Here is a 21,070-nt window from a genome sequence, read left to right on the forward strand (position 1 = left end):
GCGAGGGGGAGGACCGGGAGGGACGAACGGGGGCACCACGGCGTGGGGGTGCCCGGTTCTCCACGCTGGGCACGGTGCCCGGTTGAGATTCTCGGCGGGGAGCGGGACGGGCAGGGCTGCGCGGGCGGCGGCGCCTCGGCTGCGTGGGCAGCTGCCCGCTTGGGCCGAACGGGTTTTATCAAACAAGCTCCGAAGTCCACCTGGAGATTCCTGTGGCTGGTGGTTGGAATCGGGAAGGGATGGATTGTGACTGCGCTGGGGAGTTGTTCCAGACAAGGTGGTCGCTGATGCTCTGCCTCTCGCTGTTAAAAAATCTCCATTTGGTTAAGTGTGTGTTTTCCGTCCAATGGTGCAGCGGTTACTCTTTGGTTGGGAAGGTGGGTTTGCCACCCAGACACACTCTGAGAATGACAGCACAAAGGCAAAGTGAAGTCAGGAGGCCTCCAGTCCAGCCCCATTGCCAGCAGCAAAGAAATTATGAGTGAGGTGGAAGTTGTGGGTCAGGTTTCGGGGTGAGTTCAGTTGCCCCTGGAAGCAGGGAACCCTCCCCAGCTCTCCAGGAAAGCTGCCGAGCATTGCAGCATGGGGGGGGTCCAGCCCTGCTGTAATTACGATGGAGAGGCGCGAGTGAGAGGGCAGCCAGTGGATGTGCAGAGCTGACAGTGCAGCCAGCAAGCTCCCTGGATGGAGGCAAAATGCCCCTCTCCGAGAGGAGCCGGTGCCAGTGGGAGAGGCTGGTGGGAGCCGGTGGGTAAAGGGGGTTGGGGGGTTTCCCCTCTGGGGTGCGCAGCGAGCAGTGTTTACCCTCTGCCCACTCTGCCACAGGTTTTCCTCCTCCCTAGACCTGGCATCCTTGCCCCCCTGCAGCAGCAGCTTCAGAGATCGACACATGTCAGCCACAGACTCGGCCACCGCAGGACAGGAATTGACAAAGCCAGAGGGGGTGTGCAGGGCCCTATGCCAAAACCGCTTTGGTGAGATGCTGGCAAACCCTTCAGCCGATGCTGCCGAGCACAGGGTCGCCATCAGCAGTCTCACCTATTCATTTCGTTTCAAAGGAAGTTCTGTAGCTTGGAGCTCAACTCATCCCTGACCTCCTGAGTTTCCCTGTGCAGCTGGTGTGAAGGGCAAAGTGGCACTGTCCCCCCGGCAAGCCGAGCCAGCAGATGGCAGTGCCATCCATGCACCGAGGTGAGTCAGCTCTCAGCTCTCCATCGCCGTGAGCGGCGCCTCGCTGCAGCTGGTTGAGCGGTTCTCCTCCTCACCGGGGCAGCGATGCCGTGTGGGGCAAGTCAGATAGAAAATTAGCTTATTTCCAGATGCTGCAAGGAAACTAATTTTGATTTAACAAGCGGCCAATAGTGAGGTATCTTGAGTTTTTATTTCAATCCTACTCCACAGGAAACAATATTTGCTAGCGTTATTTTCCTTACATTTGTTTTTAATTTGAGCAAATACTGTGTTAAATATAAAATACTGATTGAACAAGAATGGACAGTGAAAAACGTGAGATGCTAAAAAATCCCTCAAACCCTCCTCCAGACATCCTGAATGTTATGAGTCATTTAAAATTAGCATAAAATAGGAGGACAATCCAATAACCTGTTCTGTGCCCCCCACCTTGCTTTGCAAGGGAAGGACTTAGGAAGCAAGAGAAGAAGGGGACTTCTCAAATACGGAGAAACCTACTCGGCAAATCTGGGCTCAAGGCAGGGTGGTGATGTCCCAAATGGAGCCTGGCCACCCATCCCCACCCAAGCATCTGCCCTGCCCTTGGTTTTCAGCAGAGGGCTGAGACCAAGTGGCCTTGGAATGGTCTTTCTGGCACTTCCCCGTATCTTGAGAGCCCCTGGGCTGGATTTAGGGCCATAAGCCCCCAGTGGCGAAATGGCTTCTGAGATAAAGCCCTTGGGATGAAGCCTGTGGACAAAATGTGACAGTGGTCCCTGGGCATCCTCAGCCCCTGCCAGGGGACATTTCCCTGCGTGCACGGTCTGTCCCCAGGGTGATTACACTGTGGGATTTAGTGACAGAGGAGGAGGAGACCTGGGCATGCTGAGCTGCAGTTGTCACCGTCCCCATGGTGGCTCTGAGAATCCAGTGCCTCAGACTCGGTGGAAATCGCAGTGCGTCTGTAAAGCACCAGTCAGGTCCCAAATGCTCCATGGGGTCCTCACATGAGCCCTGTGAGGTAGGTCGGTGTCTTCACCCCCATTTTACAGATGAGGAAACTGAGGCACAGAGAAGGGTAATGACTTGCCAGACAGAAAAAAATTGCAGGTCCCGGTCTAGGACCCCATATCTTGCTATTCCAACCCCAAACGTGCTCTACCAAGTGCTGGTTACTCTCAGCTCACCCTTCTCCTCCCCTCTGGCTGCGGTAGGTGATGGAGCAAGGGCTGGGACCTGGGGGCCTGGAAGAGGCAGCAGCAGAGACCGGGCTCACTCCGGGTCATTCCCTCCATCCCTAAAACCACCCGTCACCCCAAGAGGTGTCGCAGCCCAAAGGCTGCTTTGGGGTGTCTGGGGCAGAGACCCCCCAGCAGCCCCATGGATCCTTATAGGAACCGTCTGCCTGTGGAAGTAAAAGCTCACAGGGTTGGTTTTTTTTGCTGACCTGATGACCACAGCCACCAGGAGGGGAAGAATATCTGGATACATTCTCTTTGGTGATTTTCTGCCAGGGTGCTGCAGGCTGGGGGGCACCCTAAGCTCTGTGGAAGATGGGGCAGAACGCGGAGCTCGGCCCCTCGGCACGCTGCTGGAGAAACAGGAGATGTGGGACAGTGGCCATAAATCTCCTTCCCTTGCCACATCGCACTGAGACTGCTGCAGTTGCAATTTATCAAGAGGCCAAAGAGATGATGGAGAATCGATGCCTCCGGGGGCTCCCAGGAAAGGTGCAGGCAGGGCTGAGAGCAGCACTGCTCTGCCAGCTCCCAGCACAGACCAGACCCTTCTGGTTCCAGCAGCTCTGCCAGCGTGTTTGGGGAGCAGGACCAGGTATGATTTACCCATTCCATCAGCATCAGGGCTGCTCCTGGACACCAAGCTGACAGCGTTCAAGAAGCAATCAGAAAATGCGCTCAGACACACGGTGTGAATTTTGGGGTTGTCCTATGCAGGACAGGAGTTGGACTCGATGATCCTTGTGGGTGTCTTCCAACTCAGGACATTCTATAATTCTGCGATTCTGTGATGGCTGGGCAGGTGCTCCATGTCCAGTTATCCTGCCTTGGAGAGCACTGTGTAGCTGTCGTTAGGGTGGTTTAAAACCCAAGCATCACTAGGACTACCCCATCACAGCTCACCTCTGAGCATCACACAGTTGTGTCTCTCCTCAGGAATGCCAGAATTCCTCCCAAAAGTGGATTTAAACCTGATACTGAGCTCATCATCAAAATGGGAGCAGAGAAGGAAGGCAGCCCTATGATCCCAGTCCAAGGAGGTTCACTTCCCTCCCTCAAAGACAAAGAAAATCCCCTGATGCGGATAGGCCGACCCCAGCCAGGTGGATGACAGACCTGGATCCCACCCTGGTCCCCATCAGATGAAGGTATGTGCATGGCAGAGCCTGGGAGCGGGGCTGCCACTCCAGGGAGGAAATGTCCGGGGGGAGCTCCAAGGGCCCATCTAGTGGGGATGTACTGAGTTGTGCACTTAATACTGGCTTAGAGAAAGTGTTTTCCAATGCTCGGGCTCTCTGAAGAGCCCTGGAAGACATTCAAGTTTCAATCTCAGGTAAGGCTTTGTTGAATCGCACGTTCCCACCAGGATGGGGGCGGTTGGTGCTGACATGACTTGTAATGGTTTAGGAGCCCGGGTGGTGCGGGGGTGTCAATGTAGCCCCCTGCCCAGCTGGAGTGGCCACATGCCCAGGCCTCCCGGGGGAAAAGGGTCTGGTCTCTCCCCATGCCCTGACACCTCCAGTCCCCTGATTGGCTCCAGTAGCCAAACCCAGGGTGTCACTGGCCAGGGGTGTGTGGGGCCAAGGTCCCCACTCCCAAGGGATGCTCAGGTCCAGGTGGGTGAGTGGGGCCCCCCCAAGGCCTTGGTGAGTGGTCACTCCCCGCCAGTCACCGTGTTACAAAACCTTGGCCTAAAAAAATAAGCAGTTCCCGAGGTTAAAAAGAAAAAAAAAAAAAAACGAAAGATATATCTGTTTCAAATCAACCTCCAGGCTCTCCTGTCCCAGCGGGAAGGGCACCGGTGGCTGCTGCCCATGGGGTGAGCGGGTGGTTTGGGGTGAGGCCCTGGTGCAGGCTGCCTCCCCGCTCTCCTCCGTGCCCCACGTGCCGGTTTGGTGCAAACAATGTCTTTAAGGCGTCTACCGGGGTGTTTTAGACTCCAGTGTGCTGGGCCGGTAGAGGTACCTCCAAATAGCGTAGTAGTGGATGCCAGCTCCAATGGCCACGAAGAGGTGCCAGATGGCGTGGGCGAAGGGGATGCGGCCATCGCTTTTGAAGAAGACCATGCCCAGGCAGTAGAAGAATCCACCGGTCACCAGCTCCGGGAGACCATCCCTGTTGGGCTGGGGACAAGCAGGAAGGCAGGACTCAGTGGTGGCTGTGACACCCTTGCCCTGTCCTCACGCTCCATCAAGACCAGAAGCATGGCAGGGTGCAGGTAGGACCCTTGCTCTTCCTTTTGCTACACCATCCTCTCCAGCAAGGCAGTGTGGACCCAGTAGCTCAGCTTTGCTGCTGGAAATGCACATGGTACCTGCTGGGCACCCAAATCACTTCAAAACTGAGCCAGGGCATGTCATGTTTGGGGATGGTTTTATCCGTCACCAACCTGCTGGAGACAAACCAGCCTCCCTAGGACTTGTCCCTCACACTAAGCCCATGAGTTCCCGGTGTTGGCTTACCATGGAGAGGATGACCAAGGCAGGGAAGAAACCCATTATAACGTAGCACACCAGCTCCACCAGCTTGTACCTGGAACCAACAGAGAAGCTGTTTGGAGGCAGGTGCAGAGGGAAAGTTGAGTTTCACGCCTGTAACATCTGCTGCTCTACTATAGGAAGAGGGGTGGTGGTGCCACCACAGCAGGTCCCATGTACTTGTGCTTGTGCCACACCACTGCAGTGAGGCTGGCACCCTGCTCTGGGGGTGATGGACCCCACCCTGGTTTGGGAGCTGCCAGCTCAGGGCCAGGTGCCTGAGGCTTTGGGGGAGACATCTGGAGCATTTTGCTTTCTATTTGGTGCCACCATGTGGAAGAAGGAACTCATGGCAGCAGATCTCTGCTCTCACGTCCCTGCTCCCATGTCCCTGCTCCCACATCCCTGCCACCACAGCTCCTAAAACCAGGGTGCAGATGGGGAAGGATGTGGTCCAAGGAAGACCTATTCTACCAGCTGGCCAGGTGGCTGCCCAAGGACCCTGTATCTGTCTGTCTGTCTGTCTCCATCCCTCTTGCTCTTCCCTACAGCTTGTCTACCTCAAGACGTTACGAGGGACAGGCAGAGCTGAGCTGGGCTCTGTGACACCCAGCAGCGTGGGGCCAGGTAGAGGCACTCACCGCTCATGGAAGAAGAAAACGTAGATGGTCCCAATAGACGCCATGATCCAGATGATCCAGCGCATGTGGGAGGCCCAGGGACCCAACTCCCGCAGGTTCAGCCTGCAAGACCCAGGTCTGTAGTGAGTGGGGTCCAGGGCAGCACCCCAGTTGGGGCTGCAGGCAGTGAGAGGGGAAATGCTGCCCTCAGCCCCATGGCTGTCCCACCAAAGGGTCCTCCCAACTTGTAACTTCAACTTAAAGGGGTTAAAATCTGCAGGATAGGAAGGTTTTGTGGAAAGCGGTACAGCCACAAGCAGAGCCAAAGCTGGAGAAGGAAACACTATTTGTTGGTGCCAGACGGATTTTTTCCTCTCCAGTGGGACCAAGTGATGGCGCCCACACACCAACAACTCACCAGGGAGCGTACGATGCTGCGATGAAGAAGTAGATCACCATCCTATCGAACATGTGCAAGCAGTGCTCCACAGTCCTGCGGGACAGACAGACAGATGGGTCACAGCCTGCAGCACCATGGGCCTCCAGACCTTCTCCCCCTTTCCCAAGCAATCAGGGCTGGTACCTGAGATGCCTCTTCTTCCAGGAGATGGTGTGGAAGATGGTGGAGACAATGAAGAGGCTGGACAAGCCGAAGCCATAGATCCAGGCTGAGATAGTTTCCCATCTGTCGTCAGAGAGGATATAGAGGATGGAGCTGCCGAGGATGCTGGGCAGGATCCAGAACTGGAAGGGAGAAGTAAATCTGTTGTTGACTCTGCGTCTCCATTGATGCTTCATCATTGGAGACATCCCAGGCCAGGCTGGATGGGGCTCTGAGCAACCTGAGCTGGGTCAAGCTCATGGCAGGGGACTGGACAAGATGGGACCTTTGAAGGTCCCTTCCAACCCAAACTATTCTATGATTCTGTGATTTTATGGTTGAGCAGCTACAATATAGTCTTTGCTTTTCCTTTTAGGGTTTATTTTTTGCTTCTGGTTGAAGCCACCACCCGTAAGGGCCAGGCTGGCTGCCCAGGCTGCCCTGGCAGGGTCTCTCCCTGGGTGGTGCAGCTCCAAAGCAGGTTCTCCAGGTGGAGGTAGGCAGGAGGAGGATGGACACCTCTGAGTCATCTCCAGGGCTGGGAGAGGGAGCTGCCAGCTCCTGAGAGAAACCCTGATATGGGGAGCACCTGCTCCGTGGCTGCGTGGGCAACCCCATGGGGCACCTGTCACCATTCGTGCTGTGAAAAACATTCCATTTTCAGAGAGCTTTGCAAAATACTCCCTCTCTACCAATCCCACAGCCAGCTTCCCTTTGGACACGGGGCCATGGTGGGTGAGAGCAAGGAAGATGCACACCAGGTTCCACAGGAACATCTGGGGCACATCTGCCTCATCACAGCCCCGAGACCCTCAGGAGCTGCTCCAGGGCTGAACAAAGACATTTTTAATCATAAAGGCATAGAATCATTCAGGTTGGAAAATACCTTTAAGTTCATGGAGTCCAACCATAAGGACTGGTGTCCTTTGAGGTTCCTCAGGGGACCCGCAGAAAGCTGAGCACTGCCCTCCCTCACCCTGGGACGGGGACAGGGACTCACCGCATGGGTGGCACAATTCGCCGCGTGCTCGTACTCTGTCGGCTGGTACCTGCAGTTGGACGGGACGCGGTGATTCATGAACCTGCAGCGAGAAGCAGGGCGAGAAACACACTCAGGGGATGGGTTTTGGGGGAAAGACCTTTTGGAGGGGCCTGCAAGTGACCCTGGCTTGTCCATCTGTCTGTCCCCAAATGCCAGGACCCCAGGTCTTGCTCTGCTCCGGCGCAGACTAAAGCGTTTCCCGGTAGCTGCCGTTGCTGGGAGAGCAGAAGGCAGGAGGTGGTTCTGCCTGCTGCTGCGGGCAGGAGAACAGACAGGGCAGCCCCAGCAGTGAAGAGGACACATGGTGCAGCAGAGGGACCTGCTGCAAGTCCCCAACCCACCCAGCGGTGACACCCTCATGTCACAGCAGTGTGCCTAGCTTCAACAGGGGTATCTCCCATTATACTTCCAGTTTCTGGGTACCACCTGCATCTACCTCCTGCCCATGGGGGCTGTGTCCCAGCACAGATTGCTGCAGGGGGCAGCCCCACCACACTCCCTTGGAAACCTGGGTCTTTATTTCTGTTTCCCTTAGTCCAAAGTATCATCTTGCTCTTGGCTTTCAGAGGAATGTATTGATTTCCCCTGTCAGATCAACACACAGTGATAAAAAATTGTGTTGGGCTTGGCTAGTCCACTGCTAGGTACATAATACTTTATTAAGAGGCAAGTTAAACGCGCACCCATGATAACAGGTCAGAGCAAAGCGCCGCCTTGCTCGGCATCCTTTTCTGGCAGAAGCCAGCAGTGGAGTCTTGGCAAAAGGGAAAAAGAAATGGGCAAATAGAGAGTGATCCTTCCCTGGCTGCTGCTGGTAATCAGGGGTTTAAAGACCTTTTCTGCTGCGGTTCAGGTCAGGACGGCCGTGCTGAGCAGGGCTGCGCTGACGGACGTGGGTTAATTTGCTTTCTAACCCCATTAGCTCTCGGCTCTGGCACCATCTGCAGCGCGTTTCACAGCTGAGCTGTGCCTGGTGAGGGGGCTGGCAGGACCTTGCTGCTGGGCACAGGGCGACCCCTCGGTCTGGGGCACTGGGAAAGGCAGTAAATGTCCCCTCTCCCTGTCCCCAAGCCATCCACCCCCGAGCGGACTCCTCTGCCATCTCCTGCCTGCTCAGCCCCACTGCATGAGCCTCTATCTGTTAAAAATGAGGCAGGATGGATTAAATATTTCAAATAATGAGGATTTGAGTGGGGGTGGATGTGGCCACAGCATGCCTGGGCATGCGAGGAGCTCCTCAGAAAGCAGCAGTGACAGCCCACATGGGGACCATGTCCCCAGCCCTGCACTGCCTGCTGCCAGACCCCAGCACCGCGAGAAGTGTGGTCATTGTCACCAAAAAGTGGCTTGAATTGAGAGGGGGAAAAAGACGGGATTAAGCTCCCACCACTCTTCAAGTCAAGGACTCGTGCTGCGTAAATCCAGGCTTAGCAAGGCTGATGCGGCTGAGAAGCAGCCGGGCATCCCTGCAGTGGTGGCTGTGCCTGACGTGCCATCGCCTCCGTCCCAGGGGACACCAGGGACACCTTCTCCATCCCACTGCTCCGGCCACGAAGGCTGGCCAGGTTCCCTGCACTGGAGCCACATCTCCCTGGCAGGATGACATTACTGTCCCCAGCGTTGCCAGGAGACTGTCCCCAGCTCCCCTTCGCTCTCTGCTTCCCTTTCTTTTCCCTTTTAATAATAAGAAGCAGGGGGGGTAAGCCCAGACATCCCGCCTGACGTTGTGGTTGCTGAGGAAACGTGTACGAGGCTTTTCCTTTAATTTATTTGTTTTAACAAAGCCCCGCGTGGTCTCCCCTCTGCTCTGGCAGTTGCTGTTCAGAGCAGTAACAGGGAACGGTGGAGGGGCTGGTTCCCACAGCCCCTGCCCACCAGGGCTGAGTGGTGCCTGGACCCTTTGGGAAGGGATGCCTGGGGTGCAAATATCCTCCCCGGCTCTGATACAGGGATGGAGAGGCTGGGAACGGCCACTCCATGGCATGAGGTCAAACAGCACATGCATCCCTGAAGCCCAAAGTCATGCTGGTGCAGCTGCTGCAAGCACCTGCTTGTCCCAGAGGGAGGAATAGATCCAGGAGGATCTTTATTTTGACCTGGGGAGAGATTGCTCTTGTTTTCCTGCCCTGCTTTCTAATAAGCATCATCCTGTGAAGGATGGGAAGTGGAGCATCACAGATGCAGGACCTGGCTGCAAAGTTCTGGGCCAGCACGGGTACAGCGGGGCCCTCCCAGAGCAGCCAGCATTGCATTTTGGGGCTTGTTGGGCACATTTTTGTTGTCCTCTGTGCTCAGGAGCAGAGCTGTACAAACAAACATGGGAGCAGCCGGTGTTTGCACATCTGCTGGCAGGGCAGGATGAGTGCAGGGTTGTTTCCTCACCTTCCCTCCTGGGACTTTATCTCCCAGACCACCCCAGGATGCCAAGTGTCCATCCAGCTCATGTCACCATGGGTACACAGGGAGCCCTGTGTCACTCCCAGCCTGCAGAAAGTTGCCATACCGGTGTGCAAAACCAGCCTCAAACCTGAGCTCCAGCCTGGACAGACGGATGGACATGCTCAGGGAATGCAACTGTTACTCTCATTAGAACTGATGAAAGCCCAGAGCAGCAGAGAGCCGCAGGGGAGGCTGCTGTGTGTTTCCCAGCCCCAGCTCCGTGCAGCGGGGTTCGGAGAAGGGGAATTGCTGGCAGCCAGGCAGAGCTCTGGGGTTTTTCAATGCAAGAAAATAAGGAGAAGAAGGGAAACACCAACCCAAACTGAGATTGGGTCCCCTGCAGCAAGTTTCCTGCCTGACTGGCTGAATCCACAGTCATCACCAGCTCCATGTCATTGCAACCGTAGGCTTGGGGACACCCTGGCACTGTCCCTGGGGTGGGAGGAGATGAGAGCGGCTTGTCCCCAACAGCCTCCAGCCTACGCTGCCGCCCACCCGGGGACCCAGCAAACCATGATGAGGTGGCTCGCTCGGCGTGATGGGTCCGTGAAGCCACAGACAGGTGATTACACACCAGCTGGGCGCTTCAATGCATTTTAGGACTGCAAAGTTCAAAAGACGCAGAAATGGTTTAAAAACTCGTGGACATCAGGAATACGAGCATGTTCATTCTCAGGGATGGTGCATGGGAAGCTGAGATCTGAGGGGCTCCCGGCGGCTTTTGCTCCCAGTGCCAGTTCTGGCAGACACTATATGGTCCAGCTATATGAAGATGGGGGGGCTGGTGGGGGTCCAAGCAAAGGTTATTCAGTGCAGTCCCAGGGGTTTTGCCTGCCCTGCTTGTGCCTGCTTCCCCCTGGCCCCTTTCCCAGGGACGGAGCCTGAAAAGGGCCAGTACAGCAGGCTCTAGATGGGGAAACAAAGAGCCCCTTGTCCCAGGCAGCCAGGGCAAAGTGCAGAGCTGGCTTCCCAGGCTTGTTCCTTTCTCCTTCTCTTTCTCCCACTCTGTTTTTTTGTGGCTTTGGGGTTTCTTTTTTAAAGACTTTTATCCAAGAACAAAGTTCTGACCTTAAAAATCAGGCAGATCTGCCTGGCTCTTGCTTTGCTGGGGTGGGAGGGAAGAAGGTAAAAAGGGGATTAAATTAAATTATTCCTCGGAGTGCCTCATGTGTGAGGATTCGAGCATCTGAGCTCTTCTGGGGACACCAAGACAAGCTGCATCAACCACTGCATTGGCACCTGCTATAAATCAGGCTATAGACATGACATGTGGCTGTGTATCTACATATTTAGGAGCTGGGCTCCCCTTGCACATTGCTGAGACTGTGACCGTGGCTGTGACACTTGAAAACCACCACATCCTCTTCAGAACTTGTGAATTAAATGCCAGAGTCGTGTGTTGCACTATGGGACGGGGGTTTGAAGGAGCAGCCGGCATGTCCAAGTTTGTTCCCAGGTGATGTGAATCTCCCCAGACTATCTAATCTCTACAAGTTTCACCTGAGAATGGCTTATAAAAGGGCTGGGCTTGCTCAAGCCCTAGTCTAATGTTTTTGGAGGTGGGTTGCTGGTTTGCTGTTTGTTTACTCCTGTGCCCAGGGAACTGTGTTCCCTGCTGGGATGTTCCTGGAGATTTGACTGTAAATCAAGGGGATTTCTCCTTGTGACTGGATGTCATAACTGGGCTTTTTTTTTTAAGTAATAGATAAGCTGTTGAAGGATTGTATCCTGATGGTGGCTTCTCATCAGAGAGGAAGGCTGGAGAAAGCCTTTGCTGGGTGCTGACCAGCAGTGGTGGTAAGTCCTGCTGGGGTCCTTTATCTTGTCCCTTAGTAGAGCAACTTGTGCGATGCCTGAAGTGACAGTGAGGGAGCAGATGTGTCCATGCAGGGCAGACTGGCCCCAGACCCCTCTTCAGTGCATGGTCTGGATTTGCCCTAAAGATCCCAGAGGCTGCACACCCAATGCAGATGCCGGTGCTTGGACCTCAGGCTTGTGCTCACATGCGAGCTGCTGCAGTGACATCCCTGTGATCTGGGGCTTGTTGTATGCTCTGCTTCTGACCTGTAATCTGGTAATTCTCCAGCTGTGGACCCTGCTAAGAGGCTTCATCCCCCTGAGCTCCTCTGTGGATCATAATTAGCTCAGTCCTGGGGAGCTGCATGTGATGATGTGGTGCCAGGGCCCTGAGCGCTGCTCATTAATGGGGTGTGATCCCAGGATGCAGGAGATAGAGCAGGACCACAGGGATGTGCTCAGGGCCTGCCTCAAGTCCAGGACATCAATTCTGCAACTCAGTGACACAGGAAAGGCTCAGCAGCCCTCCTCTCTCTCCCCATGGTTGTACCTCCTGGTGCAGAGCCTCCAGACTCTGCAGTACCACAAAGCTACTTTATCCAGTCTGGGAATGCTTGGGAAATCCTGCATTCCCTTTCTGTCCATTGACACAGAAGTACTTGCCACTGGGAAGCAGAAATGCAAAGGCTCAGGCTGATGCTGCCCAGCACTGCCATCTGCAGAGCCACCCACATGGGCACGTGCACCCTGTTAAGAGCTGAAATCTTTATTTCCGTGCCTGCCCTTTGGTGTTTGCATGCTCCTACATGAACATATGGTGCTCCTGGTTTGGAAAGCTGAGCTTTGTGTGCTGTAAGCTCATGAATCTGCTCCCTGAGCTGGGGAAGAAGGGGCAGCCAGGACAAACCTGCTCTATGGGCTGCTCCTTTGACTCCAGCCCGTCCCGTGTGAGAAGCAGCAAGATGGCAAAGCATTTTGTTTTGCGCTGCTTCCTGACATCACGCAAAGAGCTGGAAGCTTGGGTAGGGAGCGACTGAGGCAGCAAACTGAAAGGCTTTTCATCTAAACTAGCATCTCTCACCCCTTCTTATGGGTAAACCAGCAGATCGCCAGATTTCTGGTGTAACCTGCTCAGAAGCCCGTGGTGCAAACTTTGCTTCCACAAAGCAAGTCAAACTGGGCTGCAGATTGGATGCTCATGTATCACCTCCTGATTACCCTCATCCTGATTTAACATGTTCCCAGCACTCTCACATGTGGGGACACCCTGAGCTGGCTGTACACCACAGTCTGAATACCAGGAGAAACACTGAACAAGTCCACTTGCCTACTGAGAGGTGCTCCCAGGCGTGGACCACGTGCTCAGCTGTGTCTGGTCCTGAGATGTCCCCCATGGAGGGACAGGGAAATCCCCTCCCAGTACAACCTGCTCCCCCAGCAGTGGGTACACAAGGGGTTGAGGCTGGCAGGAGGGATATGCTGATGTTATTTCCCTGAAAACACCAAGTGTAGACCCGATTCCTGTTCCCATCAAAGACAACCACGGGATGCTCCAAGCCAGGCTAGGCACAAGCGCAGACCATTTCTGCACCCGTGAGAACCCATAAATATCTAGCAGGGCTTGGCTGATGGGTGGAAACTCAGCAGGTAATTCCCAGCAGTGTCATAACTGTCCATATTCCCATCCTCTGTGCAGGGGTATTTATTTTTCCCTCTGGCAGGCTTTCTGCTTTTTATGTGGATGGTATCTCTGAGTCTTCCAAGGTAATTCATGACCCCGCAACTACAGAAGAGCAGTTTGTTTGTTCACAACAGATGGGATTGGTGAGTGTTTCCCAAATTACTTTCTGAGCTGGGACTTCTTGTTTCATTTGGTGCTCATGAGACCTCCAACAACAGCTGATTAGTCATAAAATGACTCCTATGTCCCAGGTGTTTCAAAAATCTTAGGAGGACTGTTTCCAGAACTGAAAATCGTCTATTATTCACAATTTTCTTGTTTGGAAAGTCACTGTGAATGTTCCTTGCTGCCTTGTCGGTGTTGCCCTGAGCACTGGAGCCAGTGGGATTAGTCCTGAGCTGGTTCTGCCAGGTTAAACTCTGCAACAACCCAAGGAGGGCAGGAGTGAGTGCAACCACTGACCCCTCTGCCCACTTTGGGACAGTCTGGGGGGCTGGAGCCTTCCCAGCCTCCAACCCTGGCTGCCACTGTCACCGTTAAATTACACGGGCAGGTCGTGGTTTCTCAGATCTGTGAAGTTTCCCCAGAGCATCCCTCAAGAGCCAGAGCCTGGCTCTCATTTGGGATTCCTGGATGCTGCTCAAGTACAAATGATATCTGTAAATTCAGCAAATGCCTCTGGACAATGAATGCACAGAAGGAGAATCGTGCATTTCACCAGTCAGGAAAGCAAATACTAGGATTTCCATTAGTATTTGCAACAGAGCAGGGCTGTGTCTGATGCTGCGGTACCAGCCGGCGCTGCTGAGCGCAGCAGAGCAGGTAACTCCTTGCTCCTGACCTGCTGATCTCTTTCTGCATAAAATCCTTTCCTCAGCAGCAGCAAGCCTGGACTATAGACTAGAACAGGAGCATAAACTCAGAGCAAAACTCTCCTGAAGGTCAGCACTGATCAGCTCACCTCATTGGCATCTGAAGCAAACATCAGGAGTATGACGCTCGTGGTATCACGTTATCAGAAGTTGTGGCGTATCACATTGAGCCCATCTGACTCTGGATTTTCATGGCATGAAAATGCTGAGGCTCAATTTCAACCAGAGAACCCCAAATGGAGACCTGAGCTCTGTGTGTTGGATCACACCTCCGCTGTCTTGCTCAGCTCCTGCTCTGAACATCCATCCCCTGGCAGCACCTCTGGGTACTCAACCAACCTCCTTTTGCAGCTCCAAGAGCAATGACCTGAAATAACAGTTGTGCTCTTTTTCCCTTCCTTTCCATAGAAGCTGTAGTCGGTTTGCATTGCTTTGTCTCGCTGTGGAGCGGGGGGTGTGGGAAGGAGGAGGGGAGACGGCGAGCCTGGGGACAGTCCTGGCACAGCCCCATCTCTCACATTCACTGACCTGCAGTGGCTTGAATTTCCCATGCGTCGTGTTGGCAGCCACTTTGTGAAGCTGGCCATAGCGAGCTGTGCCAAAGAATCACATCGGGCTGACATCCAACACCGGCTGAAGGAGGGAAAAGACCATCGTACATCCATTTCCCAGGCAGACAAGAGACTGGCCTTCCCCCAGAAGAACAGGGCTTGGATGCTGCTGCGCATCTCCAGGGTGCTGATCCCCACCTGAGCCTGTCCTGCATGGACTCCTGACCCTCCCAAAGGAGAGAAAGGGGCAGTTTGAGGGAATGTCCCATCTCCAGCCAGCTGTGCAAATGATGCTCTGAGTATTTGTCTTTCAAATACCTGGTTCCAATGATAACTGCACCCTGGGCATCTAAACCTACCTGAGATGAATCCTACTACTCTTATCTTAGAATCATTTGGGTTGGAAGAGATCCTTAAGATTGAGTTCAACCACAACCTAACTCTAGCACTAAATCATGTCCATAAGAAACTAATCTATGCATCTTTTAAACACAGGGATGGTGATTCAACCACTTCCCTGGGCAGCCTGTTCCGGTGCTGATATCCTCTTAAGAGGGTATCTGAGTCAGCCCGGGCTCACAGCGATCAATATTGAATTGGTCAGTGACACCAGGTGATCCTGGTATTTTGGGGGGACTCCTCATTTCTTGGAGTGGTGCTTTTCACAGCAAGGAGATCTGCTCAGCCGGAGGGCAGCCCAGGAGGTCTTGCTGGGGCTGCTGAGGAGCTCCTGCCTCCTGAGCAGCTCAGAGCCGCGATATTGATGCTTGAAAGCATCTCCCTTCTCACCACTTCATCCCACGTGGGCTGTGGGGGAAGCAGGGCTCTTGGAAAGCATCTTGGTGTGCGTGGGAGCAGGCGAGGGCTGCTGGTGCTTTCGTTGCGAAGCAAACGGAGACTCAATCTTCCCGATGCAGTAGCTGTGCTCAGGCTGTCAGCTCGGTGTTGCTTTTTCTTGTGTTTGGGGTCTGAGCACCCCAATGTTTCCTCTCACTCCTATTTCTGCTGGTTCTCCTCTCCTGCCTGGAGGTGCTGGAGGAGGATTCTGTGAAGGTCTCCTTGCTCAGTAATTATGGGTGCAGGGAGTGGTAAGGAAGGTGCCTTTCCCTGAACTCACGATTTGCTTTTGGGCAAATGTAGAGTTCAGATCTCCATCCCCTTGTGCCAGTGAGGAGGTGGCCGTGTCTACATTGCAGACATTGGACAAGTGAGGACAAGGCTGGACCACACACCTACAAAGGCCCCTGCTCTCCCTAACCTCCTGCTTCTTAGGGACTGGGAAATTAATGTAGATTTTTCTGGCTGCTCCTCTTTCTTACTCTGCACAGGGCAAGACAAGCAAATGCAATAGGATTTAGAGCCTTCTACATGAACAAATCGAATTGTGGCCTGCTATCAGTTAATTAGGATGATTCAGTGCCCTGTGCAGCCTGCAGCTCCAAGCAAACTCCTCTCCCCTGGCTGCTCCGGAGCTGCTGAAGCTGGACAGATGCAGCAGCTCTCTGCTTGATTGTGTTTCTTTTAAATGATGGCTCTGGATGGCGAAAGTCTGGGAAGCATTTTGTATCCCTGTAGGGAGATCAAGGCTGAATTGTGGCTACGTGGGCAGGAGGCACCAGAATGCTGAGCAAAAAGTGGGTCAAAGTGGGGTCAAAGCCAGGGGTGAGGTGGAGGGATCAGTTACTGGCTCGTTGTGACCTGGATGATGAGTTTACGTGATGAAGATGCGACTTGCACCGGTCTGTTGCTCTAGGGGGAAACCAGCAGCAATTTGGTGAGCTGGGAGGAGGAGAGGAAAGGGTTGGAGGGAGAGTGCGGGAATAACGATCCAGTGGATGGATAAAGCAGGAGGAATCATATCTGCTGCCAGCATCACGGCTGGATTTGGCCTAATGGGGAGGAGATGGCTATCGCTTGCCATGGCGCAGGCTGTGAACAACACAGCCTTGCAGCAACAGCACTTTTTAACTCCTTTTCCCCATGGAAGAGCCTCCTGGACCCCACAGCAGAGCAGAAACCACAGAGAGCCTCATTTATAACCACAACCTGCTCGAGCGGCATCCCTGTTCCCACCATGGAGACAGCCCCCTCCACTTACTTTCTTCCCCTCCACCCCATCCGTGATGCTCCATCTCCAAAGCCCAGCCTGAAGGGGTTCAGGGACATTCCGGTGACCCTCCAACCCTGAGTTTTCTCCTGGCATTTCACGAAATGCTGCCGCATTGATCGCTGCCTTTCATCTCTTTGTTCAAAGCCCAGTGCCTTCTCTGCAGCTTTCACACAACAGGTCTTTCATCACCATGCTGTATTTTATTTATTTCTTTTGATGGGTGTATTGATGGCCAAGTTCCTCCTTTCTTGCTCCTTGCAAGAATTAGATAAAACGACATTAAAAATGAAGCTGTTCCAGGTTTTTCCACCACAAAGAAAACTTTCTGCTATTTTTTTTTTCCCAAGGAAGGCCATAAGCAAGAGTTTCTCATCCACTGAAAAGATGTTGCAAGGTGCTTCTGATGCCTTGAAGGGCATGTGCCACCATGAGTCCTGTGGTTCCTGCTCACCCCAGTCCCCATTGTAGAGCCTGGTCCCTCTTGCTTGCAGCCCAGAGAAGCCAACAGAGCATCCCTGGCACAGAGGAATAAGCTGCTTTTAGGGTTTCTTTTGGGATATGCCACAGCGGAGCATTTCTGAGGAGAGGAATGCTGCTGTGTGTCGAGCACGGTGAGGATGAGGATTAACTAACTGTTATTTTTAAGCACTAGGCTAAGAGGATCTCTGTGGCGATGCAGGGAGCTCTGGGTTAGCATCACGTGCTGGCAACTGCCTTGGTGTGTCTTGGGGTGAAAGCCAAGGGAGTACCCATCTTGTTCTACTCCCCATCCAGCCCCTGGCACCCAGCAAGAAGCAGAGGATGCCGTGTGGACCTGATCCTTCCCACGTTACACAGCCCCTGCCCCACACATGGGCGCTGTCCCTGCAAGGCACTCTGTAACACCCCATCCCTCTTTAACAAGTTGTGTCTAGAGAACACCACTATGAGATTGGAGCACCAGTATTTTTGGATAAATCAAGCAACAGGTTGGCAGGTGGGTTCTGCTGGGGGGGCAGGCCCTGCTCTGCTGCCCAGCTCCCAAAGAGCCTCTGCGCCACTGCCATGGGGCAAAGATACAGTTCTCCTGTTCTGGGAGTACAGGGCTTCACTCGCTTCCGTCTCCCCCTGGCCCTCTCCTCTGCTTGCCAGCTGGGAAAAACAGCTTTGAATTCTCTGTTTTCGCAAGGAGTTTTGGAGCAGGTGCATTGTGCCAACCTGCTGGGTACCTCCTGCATCTCCCCCAGGCAAAGGTTATTAGGAGACGGTTATGGCATCAAAATGGTCTTTGAGCAGGTACCCATGTTTCAGGCAGCTTTTGGGGGTGCAAGCATGGATTTTTGCTGTGAGACACTTGGAAGGAGAGGAGCTGGTGGTGTGGGGATGGTGGAAGAGAGGTCTCCTGCCCTTACCCAGCCCAGGCAAACACCCTTCAGGAATGCTCCTGTCTGGAGGAGGTGAGAAACGCCGTCACCACTTCTTTCCAGACAAGTTCTTCTCTGGTATCTGCCTCTAACAGGACCACTGGGAGTCTGGCAGTGACAGCAGCAGAGATTAATGTGCCCAGGAGCTGTGCCAGCCTGGGGGACCCTCCACAGCCATGATAACATCCCCACCACAGTCAGAGGGAGCAGAGTCTGTCCTTGGTCTACCACTGAGCACCCCCCTGAGCCCTGTCTGACCGTGCATCGCCCAGCGCTGTGTGATCTGACTCATCCTCAGGCACCCAGCGTGCCATGGGCTGTGGGCGGCTGCTGTCCCCGTGTCACCCACCAGCTTCCCCTGCTAAGAGCCACATCTGATCCTGCAGCAGCGTGCGTGGCCGAGTGCCCTCTGACCTGTGCCCAGCGGTCCTCAGGTTTCCCCCTACGCAGGTAATGCCACGAGGTTTCCTACTGCACCTGAGCTGTTAAAACGAGTTCCTGCTGCTGCTGGAAAAACTCCCTTGGAGGGGGAAGGATCCACCACCAGGTAATTCCATGGGAACCCTGTGTATCGACCAGCTCCAGGCTGAGGGAGCCACCCCAAGGGGATGTCACCTGGGTCCAGTGGGACCCTGGGCAACATTGGTCCCTCCACGGAGGTTTTGCAGCCAGTGGTGGGATCTGTCCCCCAGCAATGGGAGGACAACGGTGAAGTTAGACCGAGCGAAAGGCAGCGAGGGCTCCCAAGGATGCTCAGAATTCCTTAAGGATGCAGAAAGGTAGGTAACCTTCTCCCGAAAGCTCAACCGGCACCTGCCCTGGGCTTTGGGGCACTCAGCAGGTTTTGAAGGTCCCTTGGGGCTCCCTCCCCGCTGGAGCCGAGCCCGGGGCTGTCCGGGGGCTCCACAAGCACCCGGGGGTCGGGGACCAGCGCACCGACGGCTTTACCTGGCGTAGCGCGTCTTCTGGAAGTCCAGGACCCGGGACACGAACATTTCGGCGGTGCCATGGGGGGGTCCGGCGGCGGCTGCGCAGCCCCGGGCCGGGGGGGGCGCGGAAAGTGCCACCCCGAGAGAACCGCAGCAACTCCGCGGGCTCCGGCGGGGCGAGGAGGAGAAGGGGCGGCTGGTCCAGCCCAGCCTGGTCCCGGCCCCTTCCCGCCTCCCCCCTCCCCGGCTGCTCGGGAAAGCGACACAGGGAAAACAAAGGCGACCTCCGGGAAGGGGGAGCCAGCCCCGCTGCCGCCCTCAGATGTGCGAAGAGGAGGAGGAGGAAGAAAAAAGGGGGGGGAGATCCCGTCCAACTCCACCTGGCCACAGCAACCTGCACGATCTCCCCCAGCCGCCCCGGCAGCTTTAAGCACAGCTAAAAATACTCTCCCCCTCCTCTCCGCCACCCCCGGAGGATCAAATAGCAGCAGATTTGAATTGAAAATGTGATTAAAGCATCGGGGAGGGAAGGAGGGAGGGAGCGGCGGGTACAGGCAGGCTGTCCGCTCCCCCGGCCACACTGCCCACGGCCGGGTCCCCCACGAGGGACACCGCGATGTCCCTGCCTGCCCCAGGGCCAGCGCACTCTGGCATCCCTAGGGAGCTGCTTTGTTTGACTTTGCTTTTATTTATTTTATTTTAATGATACTTTTTTTTTTTTTTCTCCCATTATTTTCCAGAGGCCCCGGCAAGGATGGGCAGCTCTGCCCCAGCCACATCACTGTGGGGTGTCCATGGGTGGGGACATGACTGCCACCAGCATCCCACCATCCCTCCCTGCTCCAGAGAAGGGGGACAAAGCCACACGACAGCAAGGCAAGGACTCAAATTCCCAGGATCCTTGCCCTATTTCCATCCTAAGCCTTCACCCCTTTATCCCCTACCTCACCCAGGGAGTGTCTTACAGGAGGTGACATCCGGATGTTGGTTGGGCAGCTCAGAGAAGGGCTGGAAAAGACAATGGGGGCTTTTCTGCAGGGAGGTGGGCATCACCCGTGCCCACCCTGTGCCAGAGGCTACAGGCACATTCAGGTCAGCAGCTAAGGGACAAGAAAGGTGATGTAAGGCCAGCAGGAACTGGAGGAGGAGAGCCCTTGTCTCCCCAGTGCAACCTCTTGTCCTGATGCTGTAACAGCCTTGATGGGAGGAAGGTGGAACAGCCGAGGACATCTCAGCTTCCATGGGAAATCACACACACAGCTTCCGAAAGACAAAACAGACAACAATTAAGGAGTCCCATAATTCAAGGCATAAATTAATCCTGGCACCCTCTGCAACCACTTCCAAAAAACAGCTCATCCCCCAGGGGATGCAAAAGGGGTGATGCTCCAGGCGCCTGCTGCATTGCAGGGTGTCCTCAACACACACAAGAAGCACCCCAGTTTCCCATCATGGATGGAAGATGCTGTTGGGGACCAGGCTGGCAGTGGGATCCAGGAGGTGCAGGAGGAACAAAATAAGTCCCATCCTTGACAGGACCTTCCCGGTGTATCTGGGACAGCCAAGTCCTAGCTGAGAGCAGCAGGTCCAAGCTGAGATGCAGAGTGAGATCATCTCCAAAAACCTCTCCCACGCTCTGCCACTTAGAGGGGAAGATTTTTTTCAAGTTCCTTCCCCAGCCTTCAAGATGACAAGGCTTTGGCAAAGGCTATTTCATGATGCTTGTGCCCTGCTTTACCTTTTTCTGAGCCTGAATAGAGGATGGAGAGAAAAAGGGCGATAAACCACGTTTATCAAAATGACCTCCACCCCTGAAGCCCCCAGCCCACAGCCGGCTATGCTGGCAAGGGACACCTGAAGTAAACCATCAGTCCTGAAATAGATCTGTCTCAGGGGGCAAAAGGCAAATTGAATGAAAAATAAGTTACTATTTTTGAAGCCTGGATCCAGTTGTTATGGCAACCAAAGCCTTGCGCATCATGCTGGGGAATGGCTCCAGCCCCAGCGCTGTCTCCAAATCCTGCAGCCGGAGAATCGCAGGCAGCCGGGAGCTGCTTGCTGGTGGGACATGGAGATGTCCGTGCTCACACCACCTGTATCCTGCCAGGACATGTCCTCTTCCCAAGTGACAGCTCCCCTT

At 54.5% G+C, this 21,070-nt stretch overlaps 1 protein-coding gene across 1 annotated transcript; it reads right to left on the minus strand.

Annotated features, from left to right (window-relative positions):
* Positions 1-1,362: 1,362 nt before the first annotated feature.
* MMD2 (monocyte to macrophage differentiation associated 2) lies at positions 1,363-19,095 on the minus strand. The gene is made up of 7 exons (XM_082064413.1): positions 18,950-19,095; positions 7,107-7,188; positions 6,089-6,249; positions 5,924-5,998; positions 5,527-5,628; positions 4,871-4,940; positions 1,363-4,531 (listed from the first exon to the last, which is right to left on the minus strand). Exons 1-7 carry the CDS (start codon positions 18,994-18,996, stop codon positions 4,328-4,330), a joined length of 741 nt encoding a protein of 246 aa, XP_081920539.1. The 5' UTR covers positions 18,997-19,095; the 3' UTR covers positions 1,363-4,327.
* Positions 19,096-21,070: the final 1,975 nt, after the last annotated feature.

This window comes from Streptopelia decaocto (assembly GCF_964273445.1).
Source record: "Streptopelia decaocto genome assembly, chromosome: 13".
Classification (NCBI taxonomy): Eukaryota; Metazoa; Chordata; class Aves; order Columbiformes; family Columbidae; genus Streptopelia; species Streptopelia decaocto.

Bases quoted from the DNA above. Each gene is read 5' to 3' on its own strand.
- MMD2 (XM_082064413.1), bottom strand. From the start codon at position 18,996: ATGTTCGTGTCCCGGGTCCTGGACTTCCAGAAGACGCGCTACGCCAG. The intron at 6,250-7,106 runs GTGAGTCCCTGT...TCTCCCTTCCAG, and splicing joins CGAATTGTGCCACCCATGCG to TTCTGGATCCTGCCCAGCAT. The intron at 4,532-4,870 runs GTAAGCCAACAC...GCTTGTCCCCAG, and splicing joins CCTTGGTCATCCTCTCCATG to CCCAACAGGGATGGTCTCCC.